At 44.9% G+C, this 14,268-nt stretch overlaps 1 protein-coding gene across 2 annotated transcripts in view; it reads right to left on the bottom strand.

Moving 5' to 3' along the window:
• Nucleotides 1–14,268, bottom strand: part of CPQ (carboxypeptidase Q) — a 268,011-nt gene that overhangs the window by 95,548 nt on the left and 158,195 nt on the right. For both annotated transcript variants that reach the window (XM_050941018.1, XM_050941019.1), the window contains exon 5: nt 5,738–5,849. In XM_050941018.1, the coding sequence (XP_050796975.1) occupies nt 5,738–5,849 (112 nt within the window). The remainder of the gene's footprint in view (nt 1–5,737; nt 5,850–14,268) is intronic.

The raw sequence follows: 14,268 nt of genomic DNA, 5'->3' as shown, positions 1-14,268 counted from the left end.
ATTTTATGTAATACTTTCTGACTTACAGTTTTCCAGACACATTAGTTAAGGCTATAATTCAGGAAACAGTTTCAATTACAATTTTAAAAAGCCTTAAAGGGACACTGTCAACTCTCATTCTTGTGAGATCCAAACATTTTGATATAGATAGAACTCAGAGACTCATAGACTCTAGGACTGGAAGAGACCTCGAGAGGTCATCGAGTCCAGTCCCCTGCCCTCATGGCAGGACCAAATACCGTCTAGACCATCCCTAATAGACATTTATCTAACCTACTCTTAAATATCTCCAGAGATGGAGATTCCACAACTTCCCTAGGCAACCTTGCAGTTCATGCCCATGATGTTTTTAAAACATTCTTTTCAAGTGTAGTTCTCTCTGGCTTTGTCCACACTAGGAAACAGGAGTTTAGTTTTACCAGTGCTGACCATGGTTTGTCCTTGTTAACATTTACAGCAGGGTGGGCAAACTACGGCCCCCGACCCGTTTTAAGCTGGCCTGTGAGACGCATCACATGGCTCAGCCCCACTCTGGCACTCCGGCTGGGGCACTGGGCCGGGGGCCACACCACCTGGCTCGGCCCCGCTCTGGCTGGGGCGCTGGGCCGGACCACAGAGTTTGGCTCTGCTCCAGCACTCTGGCCGGGGCGCTAGTTCAGGGGCTGAACCACACGGCTCCCAAAAGCCATAGTATGGCCTCACTCCGGCTCTCATGCGCTTCAATGGGAGCTGCAAGGGTGGTGCCTGTCAATGGGGCAGCGTGCAGAGCCGCCTGGCCGTGCCTCCACGTAGGAGCTGGAAAAGGGACATGCCACTGCTTCCAGGAACCGCTTTAGGTAAGCACTGCTCGGAGCCTGCACCCCCTGAGCCTCTCCCCACCCCCAAACCCTCTGCCCCAGCCCCTCCCACTCTCCAAACCCCTCTATCCCAGCCCGGAGCATCCTTCTGAACCCCAAACCTTTCATCCTCAGCCCCACCCTGGAGCCCACTCCCCCAGCCGGAACCTGCACCCCTTCTGCACCCCTACCCCAGCCCTGATCCCCTTCCTGACCTCCAGCACCCTGGGTTCCAGACCAGAGCACCCTCCTACACCCCAAACTCTTCATCATCAGCCCCAACCCAGAGCCCACACCCCCTCCTGCATCCCAACCCTCATTTTGTGAGCATTCATGGCCTGTCATACAATTTTTATTCCCCGATGTGACCCTCGGGCCAAAAAGTTTGCCCACCCCTGATTTACAGCTAAGCCAATTGCTGAAACTGTGCTATTTCTCATAATATACATGGTCTCTCACATGTATATATATTCCACCCGTCACTGAAGTTTGTGTGGATCACACAGCCAGTGAATGCATGCAAGCCTTATACGCAGGGATCCTAATTTTCTGTGATAAAAAAACCAAAATTCTCTGATTAAAAAACCCCCCAAACACATGAAAATCCATGTTTTCCACGATTCAAATGAAATGCTGAACTTTAGTTGCCTAGCCACACTATATATAAGTATCAGTTGAACACATTTTATTGATATATTTGCAATTTTTAAGCAAGTTCAAAGCCTACCAGTGCCATCAATCATTATAATAAAATAAAATTAATAGAACTGCAATTTGTATTTGTCTACATTCAAACGTAATTTACAGCCTTGCTGCATAGAGTACAGAACAGCACATTACCATCAATGTGAAATTAGTCCTTGCCAAACTCAGCGATAGAGTCTTTAGGGGTGATTTTTAAAGTTTTTGGCACCTTTTCATAACTTTACTTACTCACGTTTGGAGGCTGAAGTGAAATTTGAGATGCATTAAAACACACACCCCTATAGGCTGTTGAGTAACCTCTATATGCCGGAAGCACTTAGCCTCTCTGTGCCTCAGCTCCTCATCTGTAAAATGGAGATAAAAGCACTGCTCTGCTGCACAGGGTGCTGTGAGGATAAATACATTGAAGGTTGTGAGGCACTCAGATACTGTGGTGATGAGGGCCATAAAAATACCTAACAGATAGATGTTATTTAATGGGCTCTCATTAAGAGGTGCAGAGATACCTGGTTTACTTAGCAAATACTTTCAGAAAGTATATACAGTTAAAAGCCGCTTCAAGGATATGACAAACAGCACTTAACCTCATACTTAGAGCTCACTCAACTGTTTTGTTACGAAGCTAGCCCTTCTTGTAAATTTAGGAAACTGTTCACAAACCGATACAATTTTCTTTCAATATTTGTGTGAGGCCAGTGGATTCACAACTACTTGACACTGAACCTTTGGCCATTCCCTAAACATTTTTTTAAATCTTACCCCCAGGAATTTGGTAACTCAACTGTTTCAGTTTTACCAGTCCTTCCACCTTCCCTTTCCCTAAAAAAACCAAAAAATAAAAGACCAACCTGGAACTAACAAGCAAATCAGTCAAACACATACACACAATGAACAGCAGAGAATTTCTTTATAAAAATACAGACCTTTCCCATAAGTAGCACATATAATTAGTGACAACAGCAGATGCAAGACCATAACTGCATCATGGCTAGGTACTGTTAGATCAATGGAAAAGTCTAAATAGTGGTTATTATGCAAGCAACTTTGTAATAGAGTGAATGAAAGTGCCTCATTTTAACAGAATCAACAGCACGTAGCAGCTCCATTATATAATCTAAAAGTCATAACCCAAAATGCTCACCTCCCTTTACAACAGTCTTACTTTGCCATTGGTATTGGAAAGCTAGTTTTTATACTCATATATATGATAATTTACCAAAACCAGCAAAGCAATGCTGAGATATAGCTTTCTATATCTAGAGAGAGAACCGAAACAGCACATTATGAGACCCACAGTAACAACAGAACTTATGCATGTGCACGCAGACAAGCCAAACTATGCAGTGATTTTATGTCCTCTCTGGACTAGATTGAGATCATGAACTCATTTTATTGGGATCCAAGCCGGATATGAAGGCAGGTCTTTACGGTTCAAAATGCAGTGTTTGAACTCACTGTTCTATAGCTAGCCCCAAATTTAAACCATACTCGGTGTGTTTGCTTCTAAACAAAGCTCAGCTTGGTTCACTAATTTATTTGTCACATCATTTATGCATATAGAATTTTGCTGTTATTTATTGCGGAATATTCTGTTCTGTGCATCTGAATTTGTAAATCTTGCATTAACAAACCATCATGGGAAGATCAAATGCACACTGTATAGGTGTAACAAGAACTTATGTAACGGCAAACCAGAATAGAGGTCGCCAGCAAGACTCTAATAATTCCCAGCTGAGAAAAATAGGCCTTTGCCACAGGTTTTACAGTAAACATATAGGCCACCCAACCTACTACCTGAGGAAATCAAATATTTCAATAAGGAGTGAGCAATGCATTTCATTCTTGCATCAAAGGAAACCCACTGAACAAAAGTTATACGATGTCACTAAGAACTTGCCCTTAGCAGATACAAAACAGTACACTCTGAAGGGCAAAGTCAGCAAATAAGAAACTTTTTTTGGGGGGACTATACATGATTATTCAAGAATCATACAAAAGAAGACAAAAAACAATTTGAAAGCAATTAAGAATTTCCCCATCTGAAAATTATTTTACTCTTCCTTCGCCCCAAAAAACAAAATCAAAAACAAAAAATCCCAAAAGCCACAAGCTAAATTACTTTTAGTCACAGACTTTACTCTATTTAAATCTACTCATTCTGCAGCCAGGAAAACAAGAGGGAAGGGTTTCAAATAAGCAAAATGAAAGATGCATTTATTTATTTATAGACGTGTCTGGCACTTGTCGTCATTGTAGTATATGAGTGGCTAATAGCATAACAGAACACTTAACATCCTTCTCCCCCATAAAGAGCTCAGCATGGAGTGATGAGCTTTTCAAGTATATATACTCTTGTCATTAGAACTATGGAACATTAAAAGCCTCACAGGCAAGGCTGGAGGTTAAACTGAGCCATAGTTGAGGATCACGGGGGCTGTTTTTATTTTTAAACAAACATTTAGATGATTTGGAACTATCACCTACTTTGTGTGTGTACCATTGAGCATAGAAATAGGACAGTTGTGAAGACAACTGTGGCTGGTTACTCACGAATAACTGGTCATTTGTTCACTACACTCTTTAAAAATTACTTAAAGCTGCACTCTATAGAAAGTGTACACAATCTGATGGGTTAAAGCACTTAAGCATACGCTTAACTTGGGACTTAGACACCTAAATAAGAATGGTAGAAGATGCTTAAGTGCTCTGCTGAATTGGGGCCAAAATGCAGAAGTGTTTTACGCAAGCCAGTTTTCACAGTTGTGATGCTATAGACCTTTTATGGCCTAACTTTGAGGGAATCCTAAAGTACGGACAGTCAAAAACTGGCATAATTACATCGCTTGTGCATGTTCACGCAACGCTCCTTCTGTTGGCGGAGCATGTCTACAGTTGGTACTCTACCATTGACAGAGAGCAGTGCACTGTGAGTAGCTTCTTTATGTTCGCATGGCAGTGATGTGTGTCCTGTTCATAGCCCTTATCCAACAAGCAAGAGAAAGCTGACTGTAGGTACTATAGGTACTGAAGGTACTGAAGTTCTTATGGCTGGAGCAGAGCTGGGACTGCACGGCCTCTTCTCTCCACAGTGCCAGCAGATCCAACAACTCAAGTGTGGTCCAAGTGGGAGAGCGTTTGCTGTGTGGAGCCACCACAGTCACCTGGGAAGATGCGATGTGAGCTGTCCACGCTGCGCAAACAGGAAGTGGAATTTAAAAAATTCCTGGGCCTTTAAGGGGGGAAGGGGGGCACAATGCCTGCATACCCGACTGTGCGGCAGTGCAGTTCAAACTTCTGACCAGAGTGGTCAGGATGAGCATTGTGGGACATCTCATGGAGGCCAATTATAGTGACATCACCAAGCACAGTGTCTACACAAACACTTTGTCAATATAACTTTGCCATAAAAAGCTCCGTGCGTCTCATTTTATTTTGTTGGCAAAGCAGGAGAGTTTTGTTGGCAGAAGGAGCATTGCAGTGTGTACACCTCCACTGTTTTGTCGATGAAAGCTAAATTTTGTCAACAAAACTGTATAGTGTAGACAATGCCTAAGTACCTTTCCCAGACCTGAGGAAGAGCTCTGAGTAGCTCAAAAGCTTGTCTCTCTGATCAACAGAAGTTGATCCAATAAGATATATTATTTCACCAACCTTGTCTCTCTAATACCCTGGGACTGACACAGCTACAACAATACTGTAAAGCACAACAAGGTTTCTCTCTGGGGGACTGTCAATAGTTCCTTCTCCATTTTTTACTGTCTTTCCCAAAGCTTAGTGTCCAGGACAATCACAGCCAGACTCCATGAATGTTGTTCCTTCACTTTACCAGCGGCGGGACTGTAGGTTTTACTTCAAAATGTATCCCTCTCTCCACTTAAATGGTGCATACACAGTTAGAAAATTGTATTCTAATTATTTGAGCTGTCAAGCCAATAATATAGAGCCCATAGAGTGTCCTTATTCTAACATACATTTATTTACAAACTTTCATTACATTTTGGCGATGGTTATGACTGTTCAAAGCACTCTTTATGCACTCTTTTTTTTGCTTGGGAAGGTAACTAATTTGTTTTTCTGGATGGTGAATATTTATGCTCAGAATGGTGGAGCAGATGACTATCTTCAGTTTAAAAAAAATTATACCGAGAGTCCTGGAAGTCTTACACATTAGAACATTTCTTTAAATAAATATTTACCAAGATCCTTAATAAGAGATAATGCTTCCCATGATATAAATGCTCCACCACCATCATCCATGGCTCCTTGCCCAACATCCCAGCTGTCCAGATGTCCGCTGACCAGTACAACCTAAAATGCAATTAGAAAAGGACATTTATATGAAAATATCAAACTAGAAAAGTCATACAAGGTGCTTCTACCTATTGTGCTACAAGCATTCATAGGGTAGATATGCCCCATGTTGTCTAAAGATTTTCATAGTTCTGCTTTTTAGTTTAAAACAAGCATAAATCGAGGACCACAATACTTGCCATACTGGCTCAGACCATTGGTTTAATCAAGTCTGGTATCCTGCATCTGCTAGTGTCTAAGAACTAGTAACTAATGCTAAGTGAAAGATTTAGTCCCTCCTGCATGCCTAGCAATCTTTAGTGATCAGTTTAAACTCTTAAGCATGAAAAGCATGATTAACCTTATTTTTGGATGTATAACTAGTAAATATGTACTTAGATTGTAGGGTCCCCCAGGCAGAGACAGTCATTTTATAACGTGTTTGTGCAATGCTAAGCACAGTGAGGCCATAGTTTACGACTGGAAACCCTCTCTACATGTTACCACAATATAAATCACCACCACCCATCTACTCCCACCACCATACCAACTTCCAGCACCATGTAGTTTTATAATTACACTAGTCAGATGGAAACTTTAAAATAGATAAAATAGGAGTTCAGAGTTTTACGAAGACACTTATAATAATGAATCCTGTGGCACCTTATAGACTAACAGACGTTTTTGGAGCATGAGCTTTCGTGGGTGAATACCCACTTCTTCAGATGCATGTGGTGGAAGTATCCAGGGGCAGGTATATATATGCTAGCAAGCAAGCTAGAGATAACGAGGTCAGTTCAATCAGGGAGGATGAGGCCCTGTTCTAGTAGTTGAGCTGTGAAAACCAAGAGAGGAGAAACTGGTTCTGTAGTTGGCAAGCCATTCACAGTCTTTGTTCAATCCTGAGCTGATGGTGTCAAATTTGCAGATGAACTGAAGCTCAGCAGTTTCTCTCTGAAGTCTGGTCCTGAAGTTTTTTTGCTGCAGGATGGCCACCTTAAGGTCTGCTATAGTGTGGCCAGGGAGGTTGAAGTGCTCTCCTACAGGTTTTTGTATATTGCCATTCCTAATGTCTGATTTGTGTCCATTTATCCTTTTCCATAGAGACTGTCCAGTTTGGCCGATGTACATAGAGGGGCATTGTAGCGTAGGACTCCTCCTGAGGGTCGAAATGACAGTCTGGACCTATACATTGAATGCTTCCGCTGGCGTGCACAGGCAGAAATCATGGAACAACATCGCTTGCCTCACAACCTAAGTCGTGCAGAACGCAATGCCATCCACAGCCTCAGAAACCACCCTGACATTATCATCAAAGAGGCTGATAAAGGAGGTGCCGTTGTCATCATGAACAGGTCTGACTACCAAAAGGAGACCGCCAGACAACTCTCCAATACCAAATTCTACAGGCCACTTCCCTCAGATCCCACTGAGGAATACACTAAGAAACTACAGCAAGTACTCAGGACACTCCCTACACTAACACCAGAAGAAATCAACATACCCCTAGAGCCCCGACCAGGGTTATTCTATCTACTACCCAAGATCCACAAACCCGGAAATCCTGGACGCCCCATCATCTCGGGCATTGGCACTCTCACTGAAGGACTGTCTGGATATATGGACTCTCTACTCAGACCCTATGCCACCAGCACTCCCAGCTACCTCTGTGACACCACTGATTTCCTGAGGAAACTACAATGCATTGGTCACCTCCCAGAAAACACCATCCTAGCCACCATGGATGTAGAGGCTGTCATAAACAGATAGCTAAGGGTTAATGTCTCTTCCACCTGAAGCACCTGACCAGAGGACCAATCAGGAAACCGGATTTTTTCAACTCTGGGTGGAGGGAGTTTGTGTCTGAGTCTTTTGTCTGTCTTCCTGCTTTCTCTGAGCTTTGGAGAAGTAGTTTCTACTTTCTAGTCTTCTGTTTCGAAGTGTAAGGACAAAGAGATCAGATAGTAAGTTATATGGTTTCTTTCTTTGGTATTTGCATGAATATAAGTGCTGGAGTGCTTTGATTTGTATTCTTTTTGAATAAGGCTGTTTATTCAATATTCTTTTAAGCAATCGACCCTGTATTGTATCATCTTAATACAGAGAGAACATTTGTATGTATTTTTCTTTCTTTTTATATAAAGCTTTCTTTTAAGACCTGTTGGAGTTCTTTCTTTACTTCAGGGAAATTGAGTCTGTACTCACCAGGGAATTGGTGGGAGGAAGAAATCGGGGAGATCTGTGTGTTGGATTTGCTAGCCTGATTTTGCATTCCCTCTGGGGGAATAGGAAAGTACTTTTTGTTTCCAACACTGGGAACAGAGAGGGGGGAAGGGAAAAAGGATTATTTCCTTTTGTTGTGAGACTCAAGGGATTTGGGTCTTGGGGTCCCCAGGAAGGTTTTTCAGGGGGACCAGAGTGCCCCAAAACACTCTAATTTTTTGGGTGGTGGCAGCAGGTACCAGGTCCAAGCTAGTAACAAAGCTTGGAGGTTTTCATGCTAACCCCCATATTTTGGACGCTAAGGTCCAAATCTGGGACTAAGGTTATGATATGGTGTGCAGCGGTTAAGGGATAGACAGAATCCAGAAGCCAGTAGGAATATTATATTTTCTCTTCCTCTGCTAAGGGCTTTTTAGCAGAGAGAAACAGTTGGTTTTAAAAGGGAACCAGAGAGAATTTTTTTTTTCTGCTCTCTCTGGCAGTTGTGGCTTGCATGTTAAGCAAGAAGCCATTACCAGACTGTTAAGGGTCTTTTGTCATGCAATAGCCCTCCCATTAGGAGGCAAGTTCCAGCACTATATGCATGCAAATAAAGTGGTTTTTCAGGTTTACTTAACATTGAAGATTAGCTAAAGGCACTGTTGCTAGGCAGACTTCAGGAGGCAAGAGAACCTGCAGTTCAGAAGATAAACACCGGAGGGCACCCCAACACAAGAAAACAGGAACCATGACTTCTAAGGCAAAAATGAGGCCGAAGAACAAATCAAAGAAGCTGAACACCGGCGAGAGATGGAAAAACACAAACAGGAACTGGAAATAAAACAAAAAGAGATGGAGATGAAAGAAAGAGAAGAACAAATCAAACAGGCAGCACACAAAAGAAAACTAGAGGAAGAAGAGTTCGCCCACCGAAGGAAACAAGAAGAAGAAGAGTTGGCCCACCGCCGAGAAATGGAAAAGCACCAAAAGAAATGGAAAAAACAACAAAAGAAATGGAAAAACAACAAAAAGAGAATGAAGAGAAGGAAAAAACAGAGAAAACATGAACTGGACTTGGCAAAAGCTGGGCTGCATGTGCCAGCCAACCCTAACAACCAGGCGCCCATTATTGCTCCACAGCCACAGGAAATTCCCACCTACAAGGCAGGTGATGACACCGAGGCCTTCTTGGAAAATTTGAAAGAGCCTGTCTTGGGTACAGCATTCCGAAGACCAGTACATGGTAGAATTGAGGTCACAGCTCAGTGGACCTTTAGCAGAGGTGGCAGCTGAAATGCCTAAGCAGCAAATGAATGACTATAAACTTTTTCAAACCAAGGCCAGATACAGAATGGGGATAACCCCCAGATCATGCCCGTCGGCGTTTCAGAACCCAAAAGTGGAAACCAGAGGTGTCATTTCCCAAACACGCCTACTACATTGCAAAAAACTATGAGGCCTGGATAACAGGAAACAACATTCAAACCTTGGAAGAACTGCACCTCCTCATACAAATGGAGCAGTTCTTGGATGGTGTTCCTGAAGACATTCACACGGTACATACAAGATGGAAATCCCAAAGATATCGCTGAGGCGGGGGAGATTGGAGCCAAATGGATGGAACTGGCAGAAAGCAAGAAAGCTACTGTCAAGGGGAACGATTACCCCAGGGGGCACACAGACCATAAACCCTACAACCGAGGACAGCCAAAGACCCCACATTACCCCCCAAGTAAATCCACAGATACCCTACCCTTCAACCTCACCAGTCTCCAGTAACTCACCTCGGCCCAGTACACCATCAGATGGAAGATGCTTTAAGTGTAATGAACTGGGACATATCAAGGCCAACTGTCCAAAGAACACCATGCGAGTGCAATTCATTACACCACCATCACACCAAAGATCCCCAGGCCCGGATGCCTCTCAAATACCCTTGGAGCGAAGGGAAAATTTGAGAGTGGGCGGAAAGAAGGTTACTGCGTGGAGAGACATGGGGGCACAAGTGTCAGCTATTCCACCAATCCTTCGTTGACCCCAAATTCATCAACCCAAAGGCCAAAGTTACAATTTACCCCCTTCATGTCACAAAGCTGTAGACTTGCCTACAGCTCAACTGCCTGTCCAGTACAAAGGCTGGTCAGGAATGTGGACTTTGCAGTCTATGACAATTTATCCTATCCCCATGCTACTAGGGGGAAGACTTGGCCAACCAGGTGAGGCGGGCCAAGAGAGTGGAATGGTTACACGTAGCCAAACCAGGCAAGCTCCAGACCCATTCCTGTTCCTGAGCCGTCCACAGAGGCCCCGTCTGTGTTACCAGAGACCCAGACAGAGGTAGTGGACCCGGATTCCATCGCCTTACCACTGAAACAGCCACAGCATCTCCAGTCCCAGGCCCGGAACTGGAACAGCAACCAGAACCAGCAAGTGCAACTACATCTTCAAACTCAACGCCAGAGGGCGCCAGCGAGCCAAAACTGGCAGAAGCGACAGACAGCCATACCCAAAAGGCTCAGCCAGAGCCTGAAATACCCTCAGGTGCACCAGCGGAGAGCGGTTCACCAGCAACGGAAACAACCCCATCACCTACATCGCTTCCCAGAGGGACCAAGCCCAAGTCCACAGTCTGAGGAAGAAACTGGTGACCCCAGCCTCAAGGGAACTGTTCCAGACTGAGCAGGAAGCAGATGACAGCCTTCAGAAAGCGTGGGCGGCGGCACGGAGCACCCCACCGCCTCTCAGCTCTTCTAATCGATCCCGGTTTGTTATAGACCAAGGACTTTTATACAAGGAAATTCTTTCTGGTGGACACCGGGAAGAATGGCAGCCGCAAAAAAAGTTGGTGGTTCCAACTAAGTACCGGGGGAAGCTCTTAAGCTTAGCCCCATGATCATCCCAGTGGCCATGCTGGGGTGAACAGAACCAAGGACCGGTTGGGGAAGTCCTTCCACTGGGAGGGGATGGGCAAGGACGTTGCCAAGTATGTCCGGTCTTGTGAGGTATGCCAAAGAGTGGGAAAGCCTCAAGACCAGGTCAAGGCCCCTCTCCAGCCACTCCCCATAATGGAGGTCCCATTTCAGCGAGTAGCTGTGGATATTCTGGGCCCTTTCCCAAAAAAGACGCCCAGAGGAAAGCAGTACGTACTGACTTTAGTGGACTTTGCTACCCGATGGCCAGAAGCAGTAGCTCTAGGCAACACCAGGGCTAACACTGTGTGCCTGGCCTTAACAGACATCTTTTGCCAGGGTAGGTTGGCCCTCCGACATCCTTAAGATTCAGGGTCTAATTTCCTGCAGGGACCATGGAAAAACTGTGGGAAACTCATGGGGTGAATCACTTGGTTTGCCACCCCGTACCACCATCAAACCAATGGCCTGGTGGAAAGGTTCAATGGAACTTTGGGGGCCATGATACGAAAATTCATCAACGAATTCTCCAATAATTGGGACCTAGTGTTGCAGCAGTTGCTGTTTGCCTACAGGGCTGTACCACATCCCAGTTTAGGGTTTTCACCATTTGAACTTGTGTATGGTCACGAGGTTAAGGGGCCATTACAGTTGGTGAAGCAGCAATGGGAGGGGTTTACGCCTTCTCCAGGAACTAACATTCTGGACTTTGTAAGCAACCTACAAAGCACCCTCCGACACTCTTTAGCCCTTGCTAGAGAGAACCTAAAGGATGCTCAAGAAGAGCAAAAGGCCTGGTATGACAGACATGCCAGAGAACGTTCCTTCAAGGTAGGAGACCAGGTTATGGTCTTGAAGGCGCAACAGGCCCATAAGATGGAAGCATCATGGGAAGGGCCATTCACGGTCCAAGAGCGCCTGGGAGCTGTAAACTACCTCATAGCATTTCCCAATTCCTCACTAAAGCCTAAAGTGTACCATGTTAATTCTCTCAAGCCTTTCTATTCCAGAGACTTACAGGTTTGTCAGTTTACAGTCCAGGGAGATGATGCTGAGTGGCCTGACGGTGTCTACTACGACGGGAAAAAAGACGGTGGCGTGGAAGAGGTGAACCTCTCAACCACCCTGGAACGTCTGCAGCGGCAACAAATCAAGGAGCTGTGCACTAGCTTCGCCCCATTGTTCTCAGCCACCCCAGGACGGACTGAACGGGCATACCACTCCATTGATACAGGTAATGCTCACCCAATCAGAACCCCACCCTACCGAGTGTCTCCTCATGCCCAAGCTGCTATAGAACGGGAGATCCAGAACATGCTACAGATGGGTATAATCCGCTCATCTACCAGTGCATGGGCATCTCCAGTGGTTCTGGTACCCAAACCAGATGGGGAAATACGCTTTTGCGTGGACTACCGTAAGCTAAATGCTGTAACTCGTCCGGACAACTATCCAATGCCACGTACCGATGAGCTATTGGAAAAGTTGGGACGTGCCCAGTTCATCTCTACAATAGACTTAACCAAGGGGTACTGGCAAGTACCGCTAGATGAACCTGCCAAGGAGAGGTCAGCATTCGTCACCCATGCGGGGGTGTATGAATTCAATGTCCTTCCTTTCGGCCTTCGAAATGCACCCGCCACCTTCCAGAGGCTGGTAGATGGTCTACTAGCTGGACTGGGAGAATTTTCAGTTGCCTACCTCGATGATGTGGCCATTTTTTCAGACTCCTGGCCCGAACACCTACTACACCTGGAAAAGGTCTTTGAGCGCATCAGGCAGGCCGGACTAACTGTTAAGGCCAAAAAGTGTCAAATAGGCCAAAACAGAGTGACTTACCTGGGGCACCAGGTGGGTCGAGGAACCATAAACCCCTACAGGCCAAGGTGGATGCTATCCAAAAGTGGCTGTCCCAAGGTCCAAGAAGCAGGTCCAATCCTTCTTAGGCTTGGCCGGATACTACAGGCGATTTGTACCACACTACAGCCAAATCGCTGCCCCACTGACCGACCTGACCAAAAAGACCCAGCCAAATGCAGTTAAGTGGACTGATGAGTGTCAAAAGGCCTTTACCAACTTAAGGCGACGCTCATGTCTGACCCTGTGCTCAGGGCCCCGGACTTTGACAAGCCATTCCTAGTAACCACAGATGCATCTGAGCGTGGTATAGGAGCAGTGCTCATGCAGGAAGCAACAGATCACAACTTCCATCCTGTCGTGTTTCTCAGCAAGAAACTGTCTGAGAGGGAAAGTCACTGGTCAGTCAGTGAAAAGGAATGCTATGCCATTGTGTACGCCCTGGAAAAGCTACGCCCATATGTTGGGGACGGCGGTTCCAACTACAAACTGACCATGCTGCACTAAAGTGGCTTCATACTGCCAAGGGGAACAACAAGAAACTTCTTCGTTGGAGTTTAGCTCTCCAAGATTTTGATTTTGAAATTCAACACATCACAGGAGCTTCTAACAAAGTTGCTGATGCACTCTCCCGTGAGAGTTTCCCAGAATTCAGTAGTTAAAAAGTGTTCTTAAAATGTAGAAGTCTGTTAGTTATATACTTAGGAGTATATGTAAAGGTGCATGTGTTGTATTAATCTGTTTATTTTAAAGTTCTAGAAGGAAATCGCCGCCAGTGAGCTTCCCCACTGTCTGCAATTTGGGGGGCGTGTCATAAACAGATAGCTAAGGGTTAATGTCTCTTTCACCTGAAGCACCTGACCAGAGGACCAATCAGGAAACCGGATTTTTTCAACTTTGGGTGGAGGGAGTTTGTGTCTGAGTCTTTTTTCTGTCTGCCTGCTTTCTCTGAGCTTTGGAGAAGTAGTTTCTACTTTCTAGTCTTCTGTTTCTAAGTGTAAGGACAAAGAGATCAGATAGTAAGTTATATGGTTTCTTTTCTTTGGTATTTGCATGAATATAAGTGCTGGAGTGCTTTGATTTGTATTCTTTTGAATAAGGCTGTTTATTCAATATTCTTTAAGCAATTGACCCTGTGTTGTATCATCTTAATACAGAGAGAACATTTGTATGTATTTTTCTTTCTTTTTATATAAAGCTTTCTTTAAGACCTGTTGGAGTTCTTCTACTTCAGGGAAATTGAGTCTGTACTCACCAGGGAATTGGTGGGAGGAAGAAATCGGGGAGATTTCTGTGTGTTGGATTGCTAGCCTGATTTGCATTCCCTCTGGGGGAATAGGAAAGTACTTTTTGTTCCAGGATTGGGAACAGAGAGGGGGAGGGAACTCTGTTTATTCACCTTGTGTCTGTGATCTCTCCAGGGGACCTGGGTTTGGGGTCCCCAGGGAAGGTTTTCAGGGGGAACAGAG

Source organism: Gopherus flavomarginatus, chromosome 2 (genome assembly GCF_025201925.1).
Source record: "Gopherus flavomarginatus isolate rGopFla2 chromosome 2, rGopFla2.mat.asm, whole genome shotgun sequence".
In the NCBI taxonomy this organism is placed as follows: Eukaryota; Metazoa; Chordata; order Testudines; family Testudinidae; genus Gopherus; species Gopherus flavomarginatus.
The sequence above is the reverse complement of the archived record's forward strand: the minus strand, read 5'-3'. Positions and strand labels throughout refer to the sequence as shown.